This window comes from Vigna radiata, chromosome 7, assembly GCF_000741045.1.
Source record: "Vigna radiata var. radiata cultivar VC1973A chromosome 7, Vradiata_ver6, whole genome shotgun sequence".
Classification (NCBI taxonomy): domain Eukaryota; kingdom Viridiplantae; phylum Streptophyta; class Magnoliopsida; order Fabales; family Fabaceae; genus Vigna; species Vigna radiata.
Genome location: NC_028357.1, coordinates 49,753,834 through 49,775,585, shown reverse-complemented (window position 1 = coordinate 49,775,585; position 21,752 = coordinate 49,753,834). Strand labels below are relative to the sequence as shown.

The following is a 21,752-nucleotide window of genomic DNA, read 5'->3' as shown; positions in this document are numbered from 1 at the left end:
AAAAGTGCTAAAAAAAAAAAGTAGGCAAGTTAATCCGATATTTTTAAACTCAGTCCAATATTGGTCTATCAAAAAGTTTTTTAAACTCAGTCAAAGATTGATCTATCAAAAAATGGATTGAATTAGATTGGCTAGTCAAATTGAAAATAGGTTGAATTTTATAATTTGATTTTACTTCTGTAGAGGTCGTTGGACTATTTTTTTATTTATTTAAATATTAAAGGAAAATGGATTAAAATTATTTTATTTTTAATATGAAAAAGAATAAATGATGTCCTATTCCATTCTAAACTAAAATACTCTATCTATCTTTTAGGCTGTTTAATTCTTGATCGAGTTCTATCTTAAGTCAAATGATATCAAAGTTTTGTCAGATTGTCAAACTGTATTTAATAATATATTTATTAAATTTAAAAAGAAAAGTAAAGAATCTTAATTAAGTTATTTCATAATAAATTTTATATTTTGGAGTACTTATTTCTTTTAAGAAGAAGTGTTAAACAATTAAGAAAAATGGATCATAGGAATAATTTTCAAAAGTTACAGAAAATATACTAGAAAAATATAATGTAACAAAATAGTTACTAAATTATTACTTTAATTAAAACCTTGTTTTATTGCCCTACGTGTAATAACGGCTATTTTATGTTCGTAGAGAAAACAAGCTGTTGTTCCTTTGAAAATGTCGTTGCAACGAAAAGGTGAGAAAAGGGTGAGATGGCATAGGCATCCACCCTCAATTTCATAACCATGAGATTCTGTTGAATTCTCTTTTGGCCTTTTCTGAGATGACCACTTTCAGTGTGCAACTAAGTTAAAGAAAAGAGTGGTAGAATTTCGCTGCATAGGATTTCTTTGTTTAGCATATATTAAGAGAATCTAATGGAAGAAATAGCATGGCAATGACATAACATAGTAGGTTTGATGATTGCAAGGTCAAAGAAATAGCATCTGTATAAAATGGGAAAGCAAGAAAAACACAGGAACAGGGAAAGGGAGAGAGTGTCTGTTATTAATGTCTCAACCCACCATTCCACGTCTCCCTCCTTTTCTAATTTTGATATTCAAATTTTCCATTCATTTCTGACCCTTCAATTCGTTTGTGTTTTTTTAGGGTTTGTCTCTCGGATCACCCGCTCTTAAAATTCTCCTCTTCTTTTCCATTTACTTTTTTTTCTTGCCATGCTGACGGGTGATGGCCCAGACTTTCTGCACTTATTTTCATTTTTACAAACCGTCAGCGATGAGTCTGTCACGAAAAAATTGAATTGGGTTGGATTGTGAATTCTGAATTGTCTTTTTTCTTTTCCTGGCAGAATCGATATTGTTTATACATGTTTCTGTCAGATTGTTGGGTTGATTTTCCCCCTGGTCATGCGTCTGATCAATTCGGTTCTGGGTTTTGCCAATCCAATTTGTTGCTTTTGGTGCTTGATTATAAATAACCTTCTCCTTCTGCATGCATTGCATTTTCCTTTTGAAAGGATTTTCTGGGTCGCGCTCTGCTGAAGGAAAAAGGTTGACTTTTTTGCCTTAAGATTGTAGTTATAATTAGAAAATGAAGCTTCTGGTTCGTGTTATTGAGGCAAAAAACTTGGCATTGACGGATGCCAATGCGTTGAGTGATCTGTACGTGCGGCTGCAGTTGGGGAAACAGAAGTTCAAGACCAAAGCGGTAAAAAGTTTGAATCCGATGTGGGATGAACAATTTACTTTTTGGGTCGACGATCTTAAAGATTCGCTTATTGTCTCTGTGATGGATGAGGACAAGTTCTTTAATTATGACTACGTGGGACGGCTTAAGATGCCTATCTCACTTGTTTTTGAAGAGGAAATTAAATCCCTTGGCCCTGCTTGGTATTCATTGAAATCCAAAAACAAGAAGTGCAAGAACAAGCCATTTGGTATATTGTACTGTTCAACTGAACTCCCCTCAACCTTATCCAATTGTTTAGGGCATCTTTTTCTACATCCCCCACCCTTCTCAGTTTGCTTGGTTGTTTGTTTTGTTATGTGAAATTCATGATTTCCTGCTGTTGTTATATTGCTTTCATGCTATTGTAGACGACTGATCTCGAAATGTAAATGGCCTTTTGTCGAATTTCAAGGGTCATCTGCATCAAGTCCTTTTGGAAAATATTGTGCTCGTACGTGGATCATTCTGTTGAACTTAAATTGTGACAATTGCTTTCATTTTCTGGACAGGTGAGATTCATTTGAGTATACTCATTTCCCAAAATGGATCTGGGGAGTCAAATGACATCGGTGATCAGTTAGTACCTCCAAGAAAATGTCCTGATGCAATTACCAATTCTCCTTCGTTGTCTTCTCTCAGCTTTTCAAACTTGTCTTCTCCTGTAAGGGAAGAAACCGCATCTTCCAGTTCTAAGGAGGAAAAACCTTATATGCATCAAAATCAAAAATCGTTTGCTGGCCGAATTGCTCAAATATTTAACAAAGGCACTGATGTGGCTTCGATGTCTCCCAGCAGAAGTATTGACTCAGACCAATCTGAAACAGGCAAAGTTGAAGTTGGTGGTGAAATCAAGATTGAGGAGGATCAGCCCCCTGTTGAGACTTTCGAAGAGACTATGAAAAAAATAGAGTCCGCGGATCAAGGAAGTGAAATTCCTAACAATTTATCGGGAGGAGTTCTTATTGATCAATTATACATAGTTGCACCGAGAGACTTGAATACATTACTATTTTCACCTGATTCTAATTTTCCCAAGACACTGGCAGAGGAACAGGGTACTACAGAACTGCAAGTTGGTACTTGGAAGTTTGAGAATGGTGGGGAGACCCCAAAAAGATCGCTTTCTTACCTCAAGGCACCCACTAAATTAATCAAGGCTGTCAAAGGCTACGAGGACCAGACATATTTAAAGGCTGATGGGAAGAACTTTGCGGTTTTCGCCAGTGTCAGTACTCCAGATGTTATGTACGGCAGCACCTTTAAGGTAGAATTACTTTATGTAATAACACCTGGACCGGAGTTGCCATCAGGGGAACAGTGTTCACGTCTGGTGATATCTTGGCGAATGAACTTTGTACAGAGCACCATGATGAAAGGAATGATAGAAAGCGGAGCTCGGCAAGGTATGAGGGAAAGCTTTGATCAATATGCTATTTTGTTATGTCAGACTGTAAAGGCTGTTGTCTCAAAGGACCTTGGTTCTAGTAAGGAACAGGCTTTGGCAACATTACGACCAGAGCCTCAGTCAGACTGGAGGCTGGCACTGCAGTATTTAGCTAACTTCCAAGTATTCTTAGCATTCTTAATGGTCATGTCCGTGTTTGTGCACATGTGGCTGGCATCTCCTAGGCTAATTCAAGGGCTTGAATTTGTTTGGCTCGACCTACCAGATTCTATTGGGGAATTTGTTGTATGTGTTGTCTTGGTTCTTCAAGGTGAAAAAGTATTCGGTCTAATCTCACGCTTCATGCAAGCCAGAGCACGAAAGGGTAATCCCTTTATTTCCTTAATTATTTTATGATCCTTTAACTTGAGAATTTGCTTGATTTTAAACACCCATCAGATTGGGTGTTTATCTGAGCAAATGAAATTTCCTTCGTTTTTTTTTTTGTTGGTCAAAGAATAGTACCTTAAGAGAGAAAAACAAAATTCCAATGTGGGAAACAACATACTGTCCTAAGAAAAACAGGGAAAGAATGGCAATCCGAATTGAAGCAAAGAGTAATATATGCTTTAGCTCAGAAGAAATTTCTACCTCCTATGTGGCGTTTTGAGAAAACCATAAACTGAAATGTGTTACGGAACTTTTACTCCAATAATAGATGTAAAGCAGTAAATTACTGGTTAAAATAGCCAAATTAATACTCTGACCAAAATCAAATAAATAATTAAGACGTACAGAATTGAAAGCCTTGTTGCCAGAAAGAGTCAAACCTAAAGGTGAAGAATGTATTTCATGTTATGCTCAGATACTGCTCTGGATTTTCTCAAGAGTGCTTGTTTTATACACTTTCGAGTTATACAAAGTAATATTAAATAATAACATATAAATAAACCTAAATATGCAATACATAAAAGAATAGGAGTAAGGTAGACATCCTAGACATCCTCTGTGCACTCAGTGTCTCTGACAATGTTAGTTATTGCATCTAATGATGAATAATTCGAATCAAAACCAAGACTAAACAAAACAATGATTTTGAATTTTATAGGATGAAAAACAAATATTTGTTCTACAAGGATAAAAATTGAAACAATCATTTTATAGATATTAATAATTATAAACATATTCAGCCTTTTTTTTTTATCATTAAACTTGTATCTTTTTTATTTGTATGGAGGAAACAATATGAGCTTGTCAAATGCTAATGTAGTATGGACCTGGAAATTTCATCCAGTTACGTTTTATTTGAATGAATTGATTTTGATTTTTCTGACACCTGAGATGCTTATTTTTTTTCACGGGGTGGCCAGGGATTTCTTCTCCCTTCTTTCTTGATTATTTATCCCTTGTTTACTTTATTTGGTGATTATATGCCTTTCCTGATATAGTCTTTTTGGGGTACTACAATATTAGGTAGTGATCATGGAATTAAAGCACACGGAGAAGGATGGATGCTAACTGTGGCCATAATAGAAGGAAGCAATTTAGCTATTGCTGAATCTAAGGCATTTTGTGATCCATATGTGGTGTTTACTTGCAATGGAAAAACAAGAACCAGCTCAATCAAGTTCAAGAAATGTAGTCCTTTATGGAATGGTGAATATATTTGAAATCTGATACTTTATCATTAATGCGCACCTCCAGTGATCTAACACACGAGTCTATTTTCCTCTACACGTGGATGGTGAATATGATAGAGTATTCTTTGTTAAAAAAAATTTCTGTCTTTGCAGAAATATTTGAATTTGATGCAATGGATGATCCTCCTTCTGTGCTGGATGTGGATGTTTATGATTTTGATGGACCTTTTGATGAAGTTACATCTCTAGGACATGTTGAAATCAATTTTCTTAAAACAAACATCTCAGATCTTGCTGATATATGGGTTTCCCTTGAAGGAAAGTTGGCTCAGGCAAGTCAGTCTAAGTTGCACTTAAGAATTTTCTTGAACAACACTAGACGCGGGGATGTTGTAAAACACTATATAAGTAAAATGGAGAAAGAGGTGGGGAAGAAGGTAAGGATCCTTCTATGTTGTCAGGCGTTTGTTTTTCTTATTAATTATTTTGCACTTCTGTTTTATCACCCTTTTCTACCCTTTTTTCTTTTCTTATTTTCAAAATTGTAGATTAATTTGCGGTCTCCTCAAACAAATTCAGCCTTTCAGAAACTCTTTGGGCTTCCACCTGAGGAATTTCTCATCAATGACTTCACCTGTCATTTGAAAAGAAAAATGCCCCTACAGGTGTGGTTGGTTTGTAATGTGGTGTTGGAAGACATTATAATTTCTATTTTAATTTCAATGGATCTGTGCTTTCTTTCTTATTATCTCATTAAGTTGTCAATTGTTTGTTTTCTTCAGGGTCGACTGTTTGTTTCAGCAAGAATAATTGGTTTCCATGCAAATTTGTTTGGACACAAGACAAAATTCTTCTTGCTCTGGGAGGACATTGAAGACATTCAGGTTATTCCTCCTACATTTTCATCAATGGGAAGTCCAATAATTGTCATCACTCTTTGGCCAGGAAGAGGTGTGGATGCAAGGCATGGTGCAAAAACACAAGATGAAGATGGCAGACTGAAGTTCCGGTTCCAATCCTTTGTGTCTTTCAATGTTGCAAACAGGTAGACTGGGGACATTTTATGTTATTGTACAAGCTTGCTTCCTCTAATGCTTAACTGCAACACCACTGCAACTACCACAATTTTGTTTTACCAACCCTGGTTACTTTTAGGTCTACAACGACACCAGTATCACTTTGAGTTTTGACCTTGAGTTAAGGCATATAAGAAATAGTATATCAAATGATAAAATGCATTTAGTGCTCATGAAAATTAGTATTTAGGAAGCTAGGCTGATGAATGTTAACCAAGGAAATAGTGCCGACTAAGTCTGTTAAGAGCCTATATGTATTAATGCTACATGTATATGTATATAAACTCTAGAATAAGAAAGCATTTTCATTCTTAGTTTTCTCTTAAAACATTTGGTTCTTTTTGTCTCCTCACCCCCTTTAAATTCAACAATTTTGATTGTGAATTTATGTTAGACATTAAAAAAATGTCAATATCAACAATTCACAGTTGCAATTCTTTTGATCAATTCCTATCCTGATGCTCTGAAAAAACCCATTAACTTCTATTATATTTTCCTTTGTTTTAAATTGCATTGCCCTACGTTAGTTGGTAACTGAACTGATTTTCTTAATAAAGTGTGGAACTAGAAAAATAAATTGTGGAAGTGATTTTCTTAATAATGTGTTTAGGTTTCTGCATTTCTTTGATTAACCATCATACGATATGAAGTTGCTAATTGATGATGAAGAAAAAGTATGCTAAGCTGTGTTTTTTGTTTCTTGTTGATCAAGCTATGCTTTCATAGTTATTTTTTGTATTAAATATCCGATAATATTATCTTCCAATTGTGTTTGATTATATTTTCCAACTAGCCACTACTCCAACTACATTTTGTGTGAGATGTTTTCGACCACCTGAAAAAAGGCCCATGTTTTTGGAGGCGTGGTCTTCCAACTTGTCAATAGATGATTTCAAGAAATTATCTGTGAAATTAATGGTGACAAACTATATTATAAAAGATATCCTATTTTACAACTCTAAAAACTGTTCTGTGCTGGTATAGGACTATCATGGCTCTCTGGAAGGCCAGATCCTTGAGTCCTGAGCAGAAAGTTCAGTTAGTAGAAGAAGACTCTGAAACTAAAGGCCTTAGAAGCGATGAGAATGGGTCATTCCTCGGTCTTGGTGATGTCAGCATGTCTGAGGCTCATTCTGGTGCACTTTCTGTTCCTGTAATCTCTCTCTTCCCCTCAAAAAATTATTGGTTCATTATTCACCTTTTTGTACAACTTGGCAAATGCTCGTGTTTCTTTATAGTTTCTTATGTTTTAATTAATTTTAGGCCAGCTTCTTGATGGAGCTATTTAGTGGGGGTGAGTTGGACCGAATGTTCATGGAAAAATCTGGCTGTGTTAATTATTCTTATACCTCTTGGGTATCCGAGAACAGTGGTGTATATGAGAGGGCAGTGTATTATAAGTTTGAGAAGCGGATTTCACGTTATAAAGTTGAAGTAACGAGCACTCAGCAGAAATCTACTATGGAAGGAGGAAAGGGTTGGCTGTTGCAAGAGGTTATGAACTTCCATGGAGTTCCCCTTGGTGATTTTTTCAATGTAAGCAAGCCAAATTTAGCTTGTTCCTCAACTTTCTATGATGTATTTGTTGTATCTTTGCTTCCTAGGCTTACCTATATTTGTCATCTTATTGTTCTTGTCTTCTGTACCGTTGCCTTATGTCTTCTAACAATGCTCTACAGCTGCACATTCGCTATCAAATTGAGGATTTGACTCCAAAGGCTTGTAAAGTACAGGTATTGTTTGGAACTGAATGGCTGAAAAGTACAAAACATCAGAAAAGGATTACAAAGAACATCCTAAAAAATCTGCAAGAACGCTTAAAGTTGACATTCAGTCTAGTTGAGAAGGAATTTTTGGCTAAATAACGAATGAATCATCTTACGGAATTTAACCTCTTACAATTAGGAAAGGTAACTGATATTCTCACAGCACCATTACAATATAGATTCTTGTATATATCATTCTGGGCAATCCTTAAAATTTCGTCCAAGAAAAAAACAGTTTCTCACATTCTACGATTTTCTTAGAATAATTACCATTCAACAAAATTTGGATTGCCCAGTGTTTCACCAATTAATAAACCAAACTGACTACACCCTTTCAGAACAAAAAATTTTTCATTCTTCAGCTTGAACTGGGATATATGATGGCTTCAGAAAATGATGCTGATTTGCTACCAAAATTTGTTCTTCATACCAGACTACTGTTTGGAGATATTACTAACTGGTTTGTCGTAAATGGCTAATTAGACTCTGCGAATCATACTCAGATTGCATCAGCAGTTGCTACCAGTTCAAAATTTGGTTTGCTGTGAAATGTCACTATTTACATGATTACTTGGCATTTATCATATGTCATGGTTACTGTTGTTTGCTTCCAAAGTATAGGTGACAAAATAATTAGTCAGTGATTGTAAGAAATAGTTTGACTGCTATAATATTCTGGTGCTCAAGTATATATCTCTCACTTTCCCTAGTAAACTTAATAAGTATGTACTTGTCTGTCAAAACTTTCTTACCAAATCTTTATTCTAAAGGTAAAAGACTATATAACAAAGACAACAGTACCAGCATAGTCATGAAGCTTACAAATGAACAATAATTTGAAGACAGTTCCAGAAAAAAAAAACTTAATTAAAAATATTTAAATTTTTAAAAGTTGATCAGATCAAATAAAAACAGTGTTTGTTTAGTTTGGTATATGTGAATAAAATATTCTATTTGATTTATGTCCCTAAGGTAATTTTAATTTCTTGCTGTCTTTTCTCCAAAGAAAAATAGGTGATATGTGATAAGAATCTTATTTAAGTGTAAATATAAATGATATAAGAATAATGTATATAAAAATTGAGAGGATATTAGAAAAGTATTCCATTCCAGTGGTTCTCACAAGTTGTGTTTGCATCTTCAGTGTCAACCTGTAAGATCCAATAGAATACCATCATGGTGACAATTTGTGTATTTTATAGAATTGATTTTTGTAATTAACAGTAAGTTTGAAATATTAAATATTATGTTTTTTTTTATCTTAAAAGCAAATTTGTATTAAAACTACTTAATATTCTACCTGAGTTAGAGAATGGAAATCTGATGCAGAAAAAACCCTTCTCAGTCTGTTTAATTTTCCTGCAGGTTTAGAATTTGAAAATATCTACAAAAAAAAAGAGTGAAAATTGAATTGAAAGAAGACCATAAAATATCTTTCAATAAAATAGTGTCAAAAGGAAAAGGTGTATTTATATTATACACGAGCTTAGCAAACTGAATATTTTATACCAAAATTAAGTTAAATTTATTTGATCTTCAACCATGAAGGTTTTTTTTTTTCTTTCTCAATCGATTAAGATTATGTTTAGATTAAAAATTTAAAATATTTCTACAAATTTCAAACCACAATATAAAGAAATTTAATGAGTAAAAAAATATTTTGAAAATAAAGTACTCTAAAACTGTAACAATTTTAATTACAACATGTAAACAGACCTAATATATGAATAGCAAAATAAATTGAAGATATAAGTGATGCTAATAAACCCTAAGATACATATATAATAATTATCTTTTTGTTTGGTAGATAAGAGAGAAGTAGGTAGGATGAAAAAAAATTGATAGTACAAAAGTAAACAATAAATAAAATAAGTTAAATACAAATAGAGAACAGATGAATAAGTAAATAAAAATAGGTTAAAATGTCCAATAAATTCACCATTTTTAAAATTTCTTTTTCTTTTTCAAAAGTTCTGAACATTTGATTAATTCAATTTTGTTCAATAAGACTATTGTGAATATTTTTTAACATCTTTTTCACTCATGAATAACATTATATTTAAAATTGGTAATATATATATATATATATATATATATATATATATATATATATATATATATATATATAACTAGAAACAATGATCACCTGTATAACTTTTTTCCTCAATTCTATCTCTCCCTTTAGTTTGACGACTTTTGCTTCAAGCTCATGCATATAAGCCTACATTATCAAAAGTATTTTTCAAAACTATAAAAGATTAAATTGTCTTAAAACAAGTTATTAATTGACGTTTTCATGTATTTGAAATATACCAATTCTGATTTTGTAGGATATGTTTTGTTTCATTCAAAATGTATTTTTAGTGTCTGTCCTTTCAGTTAAATTATATTTAAGTTACTATATTTTTAAATTGATAAAATAATCTTTCAATATTCTAAATATATGTAACTTTGATCCTTTCTATATATATTTTTGGAAATGAAAAGGCTAATTCTATCAATTTTAAAGATGGTTGAGGTTTTTGCACAAACCTGTTTCTTTTCAATGGATTTTCTTGCTGAAATTCTATTTTTGAGCCTAATTTCTCTTTTCCATATAATATACTCCTCAGTACCCTTTTTAAACCTTCTTCTTCTAATCCATCTTTGAGTTTCACCTTTAGGATCATTCTCAACATTTACTCTATTGCTATCAGATTCATTACTTCCAAGTATTGAATCCTTATCTATTTTCTTTTCAGCTGTGTTATTTTCTGTTTTCTTATTGAAAAACCTATTTAGAAAAGCAAAGTCAAATGCACAATCATACTGTTCATCATAATCAGAGAAAGAATTCATTCCTAAATAAAAATATTTTTATTTATTTAATCATATTTTTATATGAGAGCTTATATATATTGCATTTAGACAGGATGCAATCCAGTGTGTTACTTAATTGGTTTTGTAATATTTGCATGCATTGTGAATGAGAAGATATATAATGATTAGTTTAAACTACATGTTTTTCATTTTCTTAACTACAAAGTACAATCATGTTCTGTGAAAGAAAAAATACACACATGTTTTTAATTTGAATAAATATCAGAGAAAATTCTAGTGGGTATTTTATTTTTAATTTTGGCATGGACATATTCCAGTGTCTCACTATTATCACATGAGCTCCAACAAGATGAATAAAGAATTCAAAAAATATTATGTATATGTTATTAATTATAATAATGCATTACCAATAAAGAAAGATATTAATATTATGTGTTAGGATGAAGAATTTTTAGATAATAATTAAATAATTTGAAATATTATATGGTAAAATATATTAAAAAAACTTTAAATAATTAAATTTAAAAACTAATTTGATTTGTAAAGATTATAAAATTTACATTTTTAACTAAGCAGTAAAAAATAAATTTTCTTATTGAAAATATTGTTGGGATAACATCAATAAAGAAATTTTCGACTCAATTACATTTTGGAGTGTTGTTGATTGATATATATATATATATATATATATATATATATATATATATATATTTTCTTACTAGCTTGATTTGTTTCTTATAAGTTAAAATCAGTAGTGATTATTTCTTTATTATTGTCAAGATTGTTCTGTTAGTATAAGTTAATGCTGTTTTACAACATTAGCTTTTTTTTTATCAATATTAGTAGTAGTTAATAAATTTGTCTTTGTTATTTCGAATTCATTTTTATTTAATAGAAAATTTGTAATTGCTTATGTATAGGTATATGCAATATTTAATTTTTTAGATTGAGTATAGGATGGGGGATGAATATTGAAGAAAAAATAAAAAATATATTTTTTTACATTCAATATTTGGTAATAATATTATGTTTTTTTTTTTGTGATTTTTATTTTTCATAAAATAATATTTAATTAATATTTGAAAAATTAAACAAATTTAAATATATACCTTACTCAATAGAAATCGAGACAAGAAAAAAAATTATATTATACTTAGTTAATCTTGGATCAGACGATGACAATGATAAACAATGAAAAGATCGATCAATTAATCACATCAATTAATGTAATAGATAATGATATTTAGACAACATTTTTTTTGACAACATTTGAACATTGATTATGTGATTGATCAAAAATTATTCCACAATCAATAATAATAGTTATAAACATTATTGTGGAGTAATTTTTGACCAATCACAGATTGACACGTAATCAATGTTCAAATGTTGTCAAAAAAATGTTGTCTAATCCGTATCTAATTAGTATTTTGATCTATCATTTTCATTGTTTATTATCACTTGACATCGTTATATTATTTAATATTTATTAAACATGATAGATGGAATGAAAATGTAAAGATGAGATAGACAAACCTTAACCCAACTAAACTCATGTAAGTAAAACATAATTCATTGTCATTAATTGACATTATTTTTAATATGTTATCAAGATTATTTTTTTATCAATATGAAATATAATTTTGACAATCAACACGGAGTCATTTCTAGTGGAAGTTAGCGAGAGTCTTCTATATGACATTAATAAAGGTTAATAAATATTAACAACAAATAAAAACTTATGAGAAAATGTTCTATCTTCCTATATATTATCATAATTTAAAATGACATTTGCAAATTCCCCTTCTCTTTATATATATCTTTCTAAGAAAGATCAAGCTTATATTTATGTTTAAATTAATGTTAAATATATCATAGGTAAAAAATAATTATTTACCAAAGGATTGTAGAAGGAAGGAGTTATATTTTACAGGGGAATGAAGACCTAAATTAGTAGTTTTACTTTTTCTATACGAAAGAAGTTATGATTGATGATAGATATGCCTCTGAGTGTGTTGAAATACATGAGAATCGATGTCACGATTTGAAACTAAGAACAAAACGTGCTTAACTTTATATAAATAGGAAGGGAAGGGAATAAGTATGATATGAAATATTATTTTGTCCTTGTTTGTAAAATAATACACAATATCTGACAAAGTTGTAGACGCAGGATTTGCAATAAGATTCTTGGACAAGGGAACCAGAGAGGACCAACGCATTCAAACAATACAACCAAAATGTAGTAAATTTTTTGGGGAACCATCTTAACCTGATAGCCCTAACTTGGTAGTATTAGTAGGTCCAATGTCATAGAGTGTCAATTGACTACTCCCATTTTCCAGCAACCATTTCCATCCCACACTCATTACCAACTACTATTCCATTCATTCATTCACAAATATTTACACAATTGATAAGAGTGTTCGGTACGAATAAAGTTTCACATCGAATAAAATAAAATACAGATATAAGTTTTATATATACATAAAATATCTTCATAGATAAAAGATGAACATAAATTTATATAGATATAAGATTGATAAAAGGTCGTATTTCTACACATGACCATGATTGATACACTTGTTTTCTTAAATCTCAAGTTTTCAACTCCCACTTCACTAAACCAGACATAATCATAACTCATTAACTGCTTTTACAACAATTTGTCCTCCTTACGATAAAAACACAACCCAATAATTTACCTCTAAATAACATCTATGTTCTCTTTACTATTGCTCTTTCAGTGCTGTGTATTTTTGTACTGTGACCCAGATTTTACTCCAATTTGAAAACAACGGTATTGGTAGGTTAGAGAGCTTCTGGTATCTTCAAAAAAAGTAAGTTAGGTGCAGTGACATGTTACCTTTTAAATTAGCAACATGTTAAGAAATAATGGTGGCGAGTCATTTCCTTTGCCCTACTTAAATAACTTGTACCTTCTTTTTAAGTCACTTCGCAATCTACCTGCACAATCTTAATCGGAATCTTTTCTATAAAACTATTCTTTTTTATTTTGAGAAATTGAAGGAAGAATACTATGTTAACATTATCATAAATGAAAATTTATGTTACTGTACGCATGGTTTCCAGTTTCATTAAAAATGAAATGTTAATTATTCGTTATCTGTATTGATATATTTAACTAGAGCAAAATGGCATCAGTTGATGTAACAAAAAGTTGGAAGTTTCCCTTTCTGAAAGACATGATAAGGTAATCAACGAATTTAAAACCTGCGGGTTGGAAGATCTTCCCGGCATGAATTAAGAAATCTAACCAAGAAAAAAGTGAATAATGTGAGACAGCTAGTTGATAGAGTATGAACTTAAAAAAAGTATGAGTGAGTTTTACATCAAAAAGTTGCACAGTTTCTTTCATCCCTTTGAAATTTAATTAAAAGCAATGCAAGTATATCCACAGAATGACTCAAACATTAATCCATATATATATATATATATATATATATATATATATATATATATGGTTTATAAAAGTAAAATATATTTATAAAGTTTCATCTGATCTGATAACCTTTTTATGATGATGCTAGGGGAAATACAAGGTCAAGGAGCAAAAGAGCACACCAGTTAAAGTGCTTGCTGCACACAGAATGAACAAAATGTATTGGCATCAGACTGTCATCAGGAGACGATTATCTTCACGTAAAGGCACATGGTCGGCTTCATCTTTTTTCGCCTTTTTCAAAGATCAGCTTTAATGATCAAAATAAATACAAAATCTAATTAAGAAAATGATGATAAAGGTCTGTATGATCATGATCATGTTATTGAGATGATGATGCTCATCATGGCCATCGTCATCTCCTTGTCAAGGCATAATTTGTGTAGGACCATCGGGGAAATTGCTTTGCTTTGAGCTTATTTTACATAGATATATATGTTATGTACATTTGGTTGTAATAGGTGTCTAAGATCGACATCAATACCAAATCCATTGTTTTTATCTTGGTAGCAGCTTATTCTTTGAGGGTATTAAATCAATAGTTTGGAGACGTTGGTTGAAGCGAAAGGATAGAGTGGATGGGTGGGGTTGCTAGTGAGTGACAGAGAATCATGTGGGTCCTCCAAAGGGTTAGCAAGACGATTGACGCACGAGTGAATGAACAGGAACATAGAGAAGAAGGTAACACGCATGAAGTATTAAGCAAAATGGAAGGGTGACACGCAGGATAAAGAGAAGTGCTTGTCTGTGTTTGGCCTCCAAAACAACCAACACTCAAGTCAGACCAATATCCCATCACCATGATATAACCAACGGCATAGGGCACGACACGTGGCTCACATGCAGACAATCCATTCGACTGATACAACAACAGTATATTCAATCATATATATAACATGGTATACTAAATAACTAGATTTTAGGTGTTTAACCAGGAACTCAGCTCTTTAGTTTATACATATGCAGTTAAAAAAAAATAAAAAAAAATCAAAACTTTGAACTGATATTAGTATTTTTAAAGAACTTTCAGATACCATTTTAAAAAAAGTATAAGAATATCCTTTTGAGGTTTAGTGGGGAGAAGCATGATGAGGAATGCAGAGAGGATCTTTTATCTATGCAGAGACTTGGTCCCACACAAGCTTCTTTTCAATAAGTATAGGAGCACTCCAAAGTCATAGCCCACTTGCAATGCATGCTTTTTGTAATTCAATCACTGAGCACCAATTTTCAAGCTGTTGGGTGAAGAAGGAAAAGACACTGCTTCCTCCTTTTCTTTTCATTTTTTTCCCAATGTCTTCTTTTCCCCTCTTCTATTCCATACTATTTACTATTCAGTGGATTTATCATGGCATGCTTTTGATACATTGCCATGTTGACTAATCCCAACGAACCACTCCTTCTCTCTCCTCTCCCTGCTGTACTCCGTAACACTTGGTTAGGAGACATCGTGGTACTCATTTTTCTTTAGTTGGTGTCTCCCTGGCTGTTTCTAACCGAAGCATAAGTTACAGACACACCCTATTCCTCAGTCTATCTCTCCCTCTTTCTCTCTCTGAGGATTACTTGCATAACACTACTACTAAAGCACTCAGCTTACAGCTTCTCATCTTCATCTATGCTCCTGCTAGCCCACTCTATCTCTCTACCTTCACTTTCGTTACTCATGCTGTTTCACATAATTTCTTCAATTTCTATACTACACCTACTTCTAAACCATGCAGCCTTTTCAATTCTAAAGCTTTTTCTGCTTCCTAAGATTAAATCAGTTGCACCAATAATATAGCAACAGGTATGTTCTCTTCTTGCTTCTCTCTTGCAAAACATTCGACACGTCTCCAATTTCTCTGTTTGGTGTTTGATGTAGTCTTTTTTTTCTTTCTTTTTTTCTGTTGGTGTAGAGCATGAACTATACAGAGATAAATATGTGTGACATAGTGAAAGTTATTTAATTAAAGCATTAAGGTTTTGACTTCTCACTCCTTAACCAATTAAAAGCTTAAAGTTGCTTTTTCGTTTTCGTTTTAAAGATGAAGAATACTTTTGTCAGAGGATAATAGAATTTTATGAAAAAGGAACTTGCGTTTAAAAAGTTCCAAAAGAAAAGTGACAAAAGTAAATGATAAAAACCTTCTAGTGGGGGTGACAGTGTGTAACTGGCAGAGAGTTTGTCAATTCCAGAAGAAGAGAATGTCCACATAATTGGCTAAACACCTAATTGAATGCCATCAAAGAACATAAAAATAGATCACATTGGTTCAGCATATAGCTGACTTTAACCATGCATACACATTTCTGAATTTTAGTGTTCATGGAATTGGGATCTGTGGGAATTGCTTATATGGAAAAGGTGCTATGGCTACCCTTAGAATACCATCTTAATTGGAAGAAAGAACAAGAAGGGTTGAATTTTCATTCTTCTGTGTGGCTGAAGGCAATAAGTGCCATGCCACACACTGGTTTTTACTTTTTGCTTTACCACCATTTGTCTGTCAAAGCACAGACCATGCTACATGTCAGATTTTAACCAATGAACAGTGGGGAGGGAGAGCTTAACTCTAATACCACATCCTTTATCAAAATTAATTTCCACTGCCTTATTTTTAATCTCTCAAGTTTTCTTTTTTCATTTACAATTATGTCTCTCAATCCTAACCGGTTTCATCTTACATCTAACGCATTATATATGACTTCTTAACTTGTTTAAAAGGGAAAGGCTTTTCTTTTTAAATCATTGTGGTTTGAAGATGTGCTTTTCAACTGCTACATTATATTTACTCACTACTATGTCATGCTTAGTTTGTCATCATGTAGTTTTATTAATTATTAAATGAAAGAAAACAAGAAGGACCTGATTTGTGCAATTGAAATTTAACGGCTAAAAATGCTGCTAATCTTTTTCTAATAATTCAAACTATCTCAGTGATTCCTGGCCAAAACTGAGAATAAAAGAGAAACAAATTGAAGAAAGGAGAAAAGGTTGGCTTCCACCTTTCTTGATTCCTACATGGTTAGTGGGGAATAAGATAATTGAGATGACCATAGCAGTGGACCACTCTGGCCTATCCTAAGTTTAAACTGAAAAAAAGAAAAGAGTACATTAGTTAATATATCAAAGTTCTCTTGAGACACGACGAAAGTGACTCAAGAAAGTAGCCACACAAGAAATTATTTGCCTTCGGTTAGGAAGCTTTTGGTAACAATAGTTTTAGCTCGGTGCATCACTTTCTCTCCGATTTTCATATCATTGTCTGAACAAAGCCACGTATCTTTATATACATGGAATTAATCAAAAGTGTATCTTCTAAAGAGATTGGCATTGGGGTGTGTATTAGTGCATATCTGTTTTGGATTTAGTACACTTTTGAGAGCACTGTATAAAAGCTCTAATCATTAATGTTGGCTCACCTAACACTTAATTCCCAACTTCCAAACATTGCATAAACATGCTTTACCACTATCCTTTCTCTAGCCAAGACCCAACCGCCAAGGTAATCATGTATGTTTATGCATGCTCAGTGCATTTTCTGCCGTGCTGCTGCTTCTTTCTTCATTTGCTATTATTATCAACTTGTGTGGGGTTGCATGAGTATTCAGTACCCAAAACATATGCCATTGGCTCCATTCTACTTTTTTGAGTTTTTTTTTTTTTTTCAGTCTTTCTGTGACACAAATTTAAAGATATTAGCTAGGGATGAAGTCATGCAAGGATTATCATGACACGAGTCAACGTTTTAACAAAATTAATACTAATTATAAGTAGCACTTTCCCAATTTCAGCTCCCTTGTTTCTCTTCTATTATTTTATACTTTGGTACAAAACCTGTATGGTTAGTATCGTATCCGTATGAGTTACAAGATTATCTTCCAACAAGGGTTACCAAATTTTCATGTTGTTCAGTTTGTGTTTCGTGTGTCAGGAACTGCAGATGAGGCAGAAAAATCTGAAGCCTGGTGTTAGTCAGTGAGAGTATTCTGCATCTGCAAGACTTTTAGACTATAGTTAACTTCACCTACTCATCTATTCTATTCTAACGGTTGAGACAGAAACTTTCAGAAGTATACCATAGAGAGAAACAGGAAATGTCAATTTGCAAAACACTGTAAGCAATTGGCGGATAACAGACAAAACTGGAATTTGGTTGCTTTTTCTATTTTTTTTTAATATGTGGAGGGCACCATCTGCAATGAATTGAAGGGCTTTCAGGATTGTATATAAATATCAATGAGGTTGAGGTATGGTCTTCTTGCAAATTTCTCTCTCTTTTATTAAGAAATTTTTTCTCATTTATAAGGGACAGAGTGACCAGGACAGGATATCATGTCATATTCTTCTACCTTCATCTATAGTGATTTCTGATTTCCTTTTCGTTCTTCACCCCTTTGCTTGAAATGAAGAAATCTAAGTTGGTGCTTCCGTATTCTGCTGTTTCATGGTCATGCATCACGACATAACCCTTTGATTTAGTTCTGACAGGGTTACATCAATGCCTTCCCTTCTCTCCCTCTCCATGACTTTATGAGATCTATATTGTACTGTTGTTCAAGGTGTAGTCTTACCTGAACTTGCAGATTCTGAAGTAGAGGTTTTTTCTTGACAATTTCTACAAATAAAAATGAAGTTCATGAAACTTGGGACAAAGGCAGATACATTCTACACTGAACAAGCTACCAGGTATTTTGCACTTTGCAGCAACTCTTTGGTCAAAAAAATCGACACAATACAACTTTTTTTTCAAAATAACATGTGTTGTCGTAATGTAGGACTCTGATATCAGAGATAGCTGCAGACCTTGTGATTCAAATCAATGACATCACTTATCTGTTACACAAGGTATTGAGATTAGAATGAAAATGTGGTGTGTGTGGAAAAGATAAATAAAAATGTAATAATTGGTTCATCTATAATTCTGCTCTTTTTAGCTGCAGTTTCCGCTTCTTCCCAAATGTGGCCTCCTACAAAGGCTTTGCTATGACAGTAGTGATTCGGAGAGTGTCTCTCTGGAGCTTCATGATATACCTGGAGGAGAAGAAGCTTTCGAACTGTGTGCCAAGTTTTGTTATGGAATTGCAATCAACATAAGTGCCCATAACTTTGTATCCGCTCTCTGTGCTGCCAAGTTCCTTAGAATGAACGATTCCATTGAGAAGGGAAACTTTGTTGGAAAACTTGAGTCTTTCTTCAATTCATGCATACTTGAAGGTTGGAAAGATTCCATTGCAACGCTTCAAACTACTGCTACGTTACCAGAGTGGTCTGAGAATCTTGGTATTGTCAGAAAGTGCATTGATTCAATTATTGAGAAAATTCTCACACCACCACCACAGGTCAAGAACTCAGATCCTTCAAACCTTCTCAGTTTTGTGTGACCGTTGCATTTTTTGGTAGCTTATAAACGACTGTTTTGTGCAGGTCAAATGGTCCTACACCTACACCAGGCCAGGCTACACAAAAAAACAGCACCATTCTGTGCCAAAGGATTGGTGGACGGAGGATGTTTCTGATCTTGACATAGATCTTTTCAGGTGCATAATAATGGCTATCAGATCAACATATGTCCTCCCTCCACAGCTTATTGGAGAAGCTTTGCATGTCTATGCCTGCCGGTGGCTACCGGGAATCACAAAGCTTAAAAGTTCTGGGAGTTCAGTGTCTCAAACACAAGAATCTAAAGACAAAAACAGAAAAATTCTTGAAACAATTGTTAGCATGATTCCTGCAGATAGAGGGTCTGTGTCGGTTGGCTTCTTGTTTAGGCTTCTCAGCATTTCAATTCACCTTGGTGTCTCTTCGGTGACCAAAACAGAACTCATAAGGAGAGCGAGTCTGCAGTTTGAGGAGGCAACAGTGAGTGACTTGCTTTACCCTTCAACATCCTCATCTGACCAGAACTATTATGATACAGAGTTAGTTCTAGCAGTGTTGGAAACTTTCTTGAAGCTTTGGAAAAGAATGTCCCCAGGTGCTGTGGATAGCAGCTACTTTTTGAGATCAATTAGAAATGTTGGCAAGCTCATTGATTCCTATCTTCAAGTGGTCGCAAGGGATGATAACATGCAAGTTTCAAAATTTGTGTCTCTTGCTGAAACTGTGCCCAGTATTGCTCGAGAAGACCATGATGATCTGTACCAGGCAATCAACATCTACCTTAAGGTGAAGTACCCATAACACTCCTACACTAACTTTTTAATTTTTCAGTCCCTTGTTTCAATGCTGCATAATTGCACTTGAAAAATACAGGACATTTACAGCTAAAGTAATGAAATTTACTAACGGAAAATGTATTAAGTGCTGGGATTACTTCCCTTAACATGATTTTCCTTTAACAAAAAAGTATAAATATAACAAATCTATGGTTAGAGTGTAAGTATGATGAAGTCCAAATTGCATAAGAATGGAGAGTACCTGTGAATATGATGTTTTAAGATTGTGGATTGGACGTGATGGCAATCTCATTCATGTATAAAGTTGAGTTGTTGATGGAAATTCTGAGATTGGTAGAATGTAAGAACGAGTGAAGAAGTCTCATAATAGCAATGAACAAGTTGTTGTTTGTCAGATTCACACATAAGTGACAAATTTAAAATGCTAAAAAGATTGACATTTAAGGTGCATTTATGATGTGATTGAAGTTATATGCATGCACAGATGCATCCTGAAATGAGCAAAGCAGACAAGAAGCGGTTGTGTGGGATTCTAGACTGTCAAAGATTGTCCCCAGAAGTGCGTGGACATGCAGTAAAAAACGAGCTTCTGCCATTAAGAACAGTAGTGCAGCTGCTCTACTTTGAACAAGAAAAAGGGTCTAAGGCAACCTCGAGTCACAAACTGCCAAAGCCACATGAGATACTTCTGGGAGCAAAAGATAGAGCAGCTACCACAAGAGACAGCCAAAGCAAACATTCTTTAGGTCCAGGCAAAGAAGAATTCAACGGAGAAGAAATTAGAGAAAGGGATCAGCAGAAAACAAAAAGATCAGATGGAAAATTGGCATTGGCATTGAACTTAGAAAAAAAAATGGTTATAAGAGGAGACATTGAAGAGACACAATCTGAGAAAGCCAGAGTTGTGAGAGATGAAAGTAGTTCAAGCGGCAAGGTGAACATGGATCCTAAAAAAATGATAAGAAGGGCAAGAAGTAAATCAGAACATGGTGTGAAGAAGTAAGATTCAGATCACCATCACAGCAACAGTAATAATAATCTTAGTAACTTCAATTCTTATTATTTCTTTTTTAAGGTCTCATAAATGTCAGCAATGTATAAATCCTTTGTACTATCTCTTTCCCCAAAGAGTTTTACGTAGGGAAATTATTTTTTTACATCCTTTTGTTTGATAGAGAGACACACAGATAATGTGTATTAAAAATATTTTATTGTTAAAATGTCCTTTTTAAACCAATACGTCCATATTACAAATGGAGTTAAATAGCTATGAAAGTCTGTATGGAAATCACTCTTTTTCATAGATTGGTAAGGTAAAATTCATCTATTTAATACGAAAAACAGTGTTTTAGAGATACAAAGAATGGTAAAGTTGGACTAATATATATATATATATATATATATATATATATATATATATATATATATATATATATATTAGTTTATTTTAAAGTTTAATCATTCGTCCGTTTTTTTTTAAATATTAAATAAGTTTTTAGCTTTTTTTTGTTTTGGTTGAGTATTTATTTTTGTAAAATTGCTTTAGTTAGATATATGTCATTAGATTGGATTAATGGTCTTAAAATCTTGTTGAACGTGACATATTGGTTTATTTTAAAGTTTAATTATTATTATTTTTTTCTGAAAATATCAAACAGATCTTTTAGTGTTTTTTTTTTTTCAATTGAATACTTATTTTTGTTCTAATTAGACTCGTACTCTTAAATTTGGTTAACACAGTA

At 32.8% G+C, this 21,752-nt stretch overlaps 2 protein-coding genes across 11 annotated transcripts; both read left to right on the top strand.

Annotated features, from left to right (window-relative positions):
* The first annotated feature begins 749 nt into the window (after positions 1 to 749).
* Positions 750 to 8,276, top strand: LOC106767086 (C2 and GRAM domain-containing protein At1g03370). 4 transcript variants are annotated; one of them, XM_022784111.1, is made up of 10 exons: positions 750 to 1,904; positions 2,206 to 3,465; positions 4,554 to 4,736; positions 4,874 to 5,157; positions 5,269 to 5,385; positions 5,503 to 5,765; positions 6,781 to 6,949; positions 7,060 to 7,332; positions 7,476 to 7,706; positions 7,925 to 7,935. In XM_022784111.1, exons 1-9 carry the CDS (start codon positions 1,559 to 1,561, stop codon positions 7,659 to 7,661), a joined length of 3,081 nt encoding a protein of 1,026 aa, XP_022639832.1. In that variant the 5' UTR covers positions 750 to 1,558; the 3' UTR covers positions 7,662 to 7,706; positions 7,925 to 7,935. The 4 variants fall into 4 exon arrangements, with proteins under 4 accessions (XP_022639832.1, XP_014507394.1, XP_014507395.1 ...); XM_014651908.2 differs by having other exon boundaries at positions 7,476 to 8,276; XM_014651909.2 differs by lacking the exons at positions 7,476 to 7,706; positions 7,925 to 7,935 and having other exon boundaries at positions 6,781 to 6,932; positions 7,060 to 7,176.
* Positions 8,277 to 15,055: 6,779 nt separating this feature from the next.
* LOC106769381 (BTB/POZ domain-containing protein At5g47800) lies at positions 15,056 to 21,265 on the top strand. Of its 7 annotated transcripts, none has more exons than XM_022784110.1 (7): positions 15,056 to 15,637; positions 17,766 to 18,081; positions 18,314 to 18,520; positions 18,610 to 18,679; positions 18,769 to 19,173; positions 19,259 to 19,999; positions 20,495 to 21,265. In XM_022784110.1, the coding sequence occupies exons 3-7, from the start codon at positions 18,462 to 18,464 to the stop codon at positions 21,011 to 21,013; spliced, it is 1,794 nt and encodes a 597-aa protein (XP_022639831.1). In that variant the 5' UTR covers positions 15,056 to 15,637; positions 17,766 to 18,081; positions 18,314 to 18,461; the 3' UTR covers positions 21,014 to 21,265. The 7 variants fall into 7 exon arrangements, with proteins under 7 accessions (XP_022639831.1, XP_014510474.1, XP_014510469.1 ...); XM_014654988.2 differs by having other exon boundaries at positions 15,057 to 15,637; positions 18,418 to 18,520; positions 18,775 to 19,173; XM_014654983.2 differs by having other exon boundaries at positions 15,057 to 15,637; positions 18,418 to 18,520.
* Positions 21,266 to 21,752: the final 487 nt, after the last annotated feature.

Excerpts from the sequence above, each read along its gene's own strand:
- LOC106769381 (XM_022784110.1), top strand. The coding sequence starts at position 18,462 with ATGAAGTTCATGAAACTTGGGACAAAGGCAGATACATTCTACACTGAA. Across the intron at positions 18,680-18,768 it reads TCACTTATCTGTTACACAAG|CTGCAGTTTCCGCTTCTTCC; the intron begins GTATTGAGATTA and ends TGCTCTTTTTAG. Across the intron at positions 20,000-20,494 it reads CAATCAACATCTACCTTAAG|ATGCATCCTGAAATGAGCAA; the intron begins GTGAAGTACCCA and ends ATGCATGCACAG.
- LOC106767086 (XM_014651908.2), top strand. The coding sequence starts at position 1,559 with ATGAAGCTTCTGGTTCGTGTTATTGAGGCAAAAAACTTGGCATTGACG. Across the intron at positions 1,905-2,205 it reads GTGCAAGAACAAGCCATTTG|GTGAGATTCATTTGAGTATA; the intron begins GTATATTGTACT and ends TTTTCTGGACAG. Across the intron at positions 5,766-6,780 it reads TCTTTCAATGTTGCAAACAG|GACTATCATGGCTCTCTGGA; the intron begins GTAGACTGGGGA and ends GTGCTGGTATAG.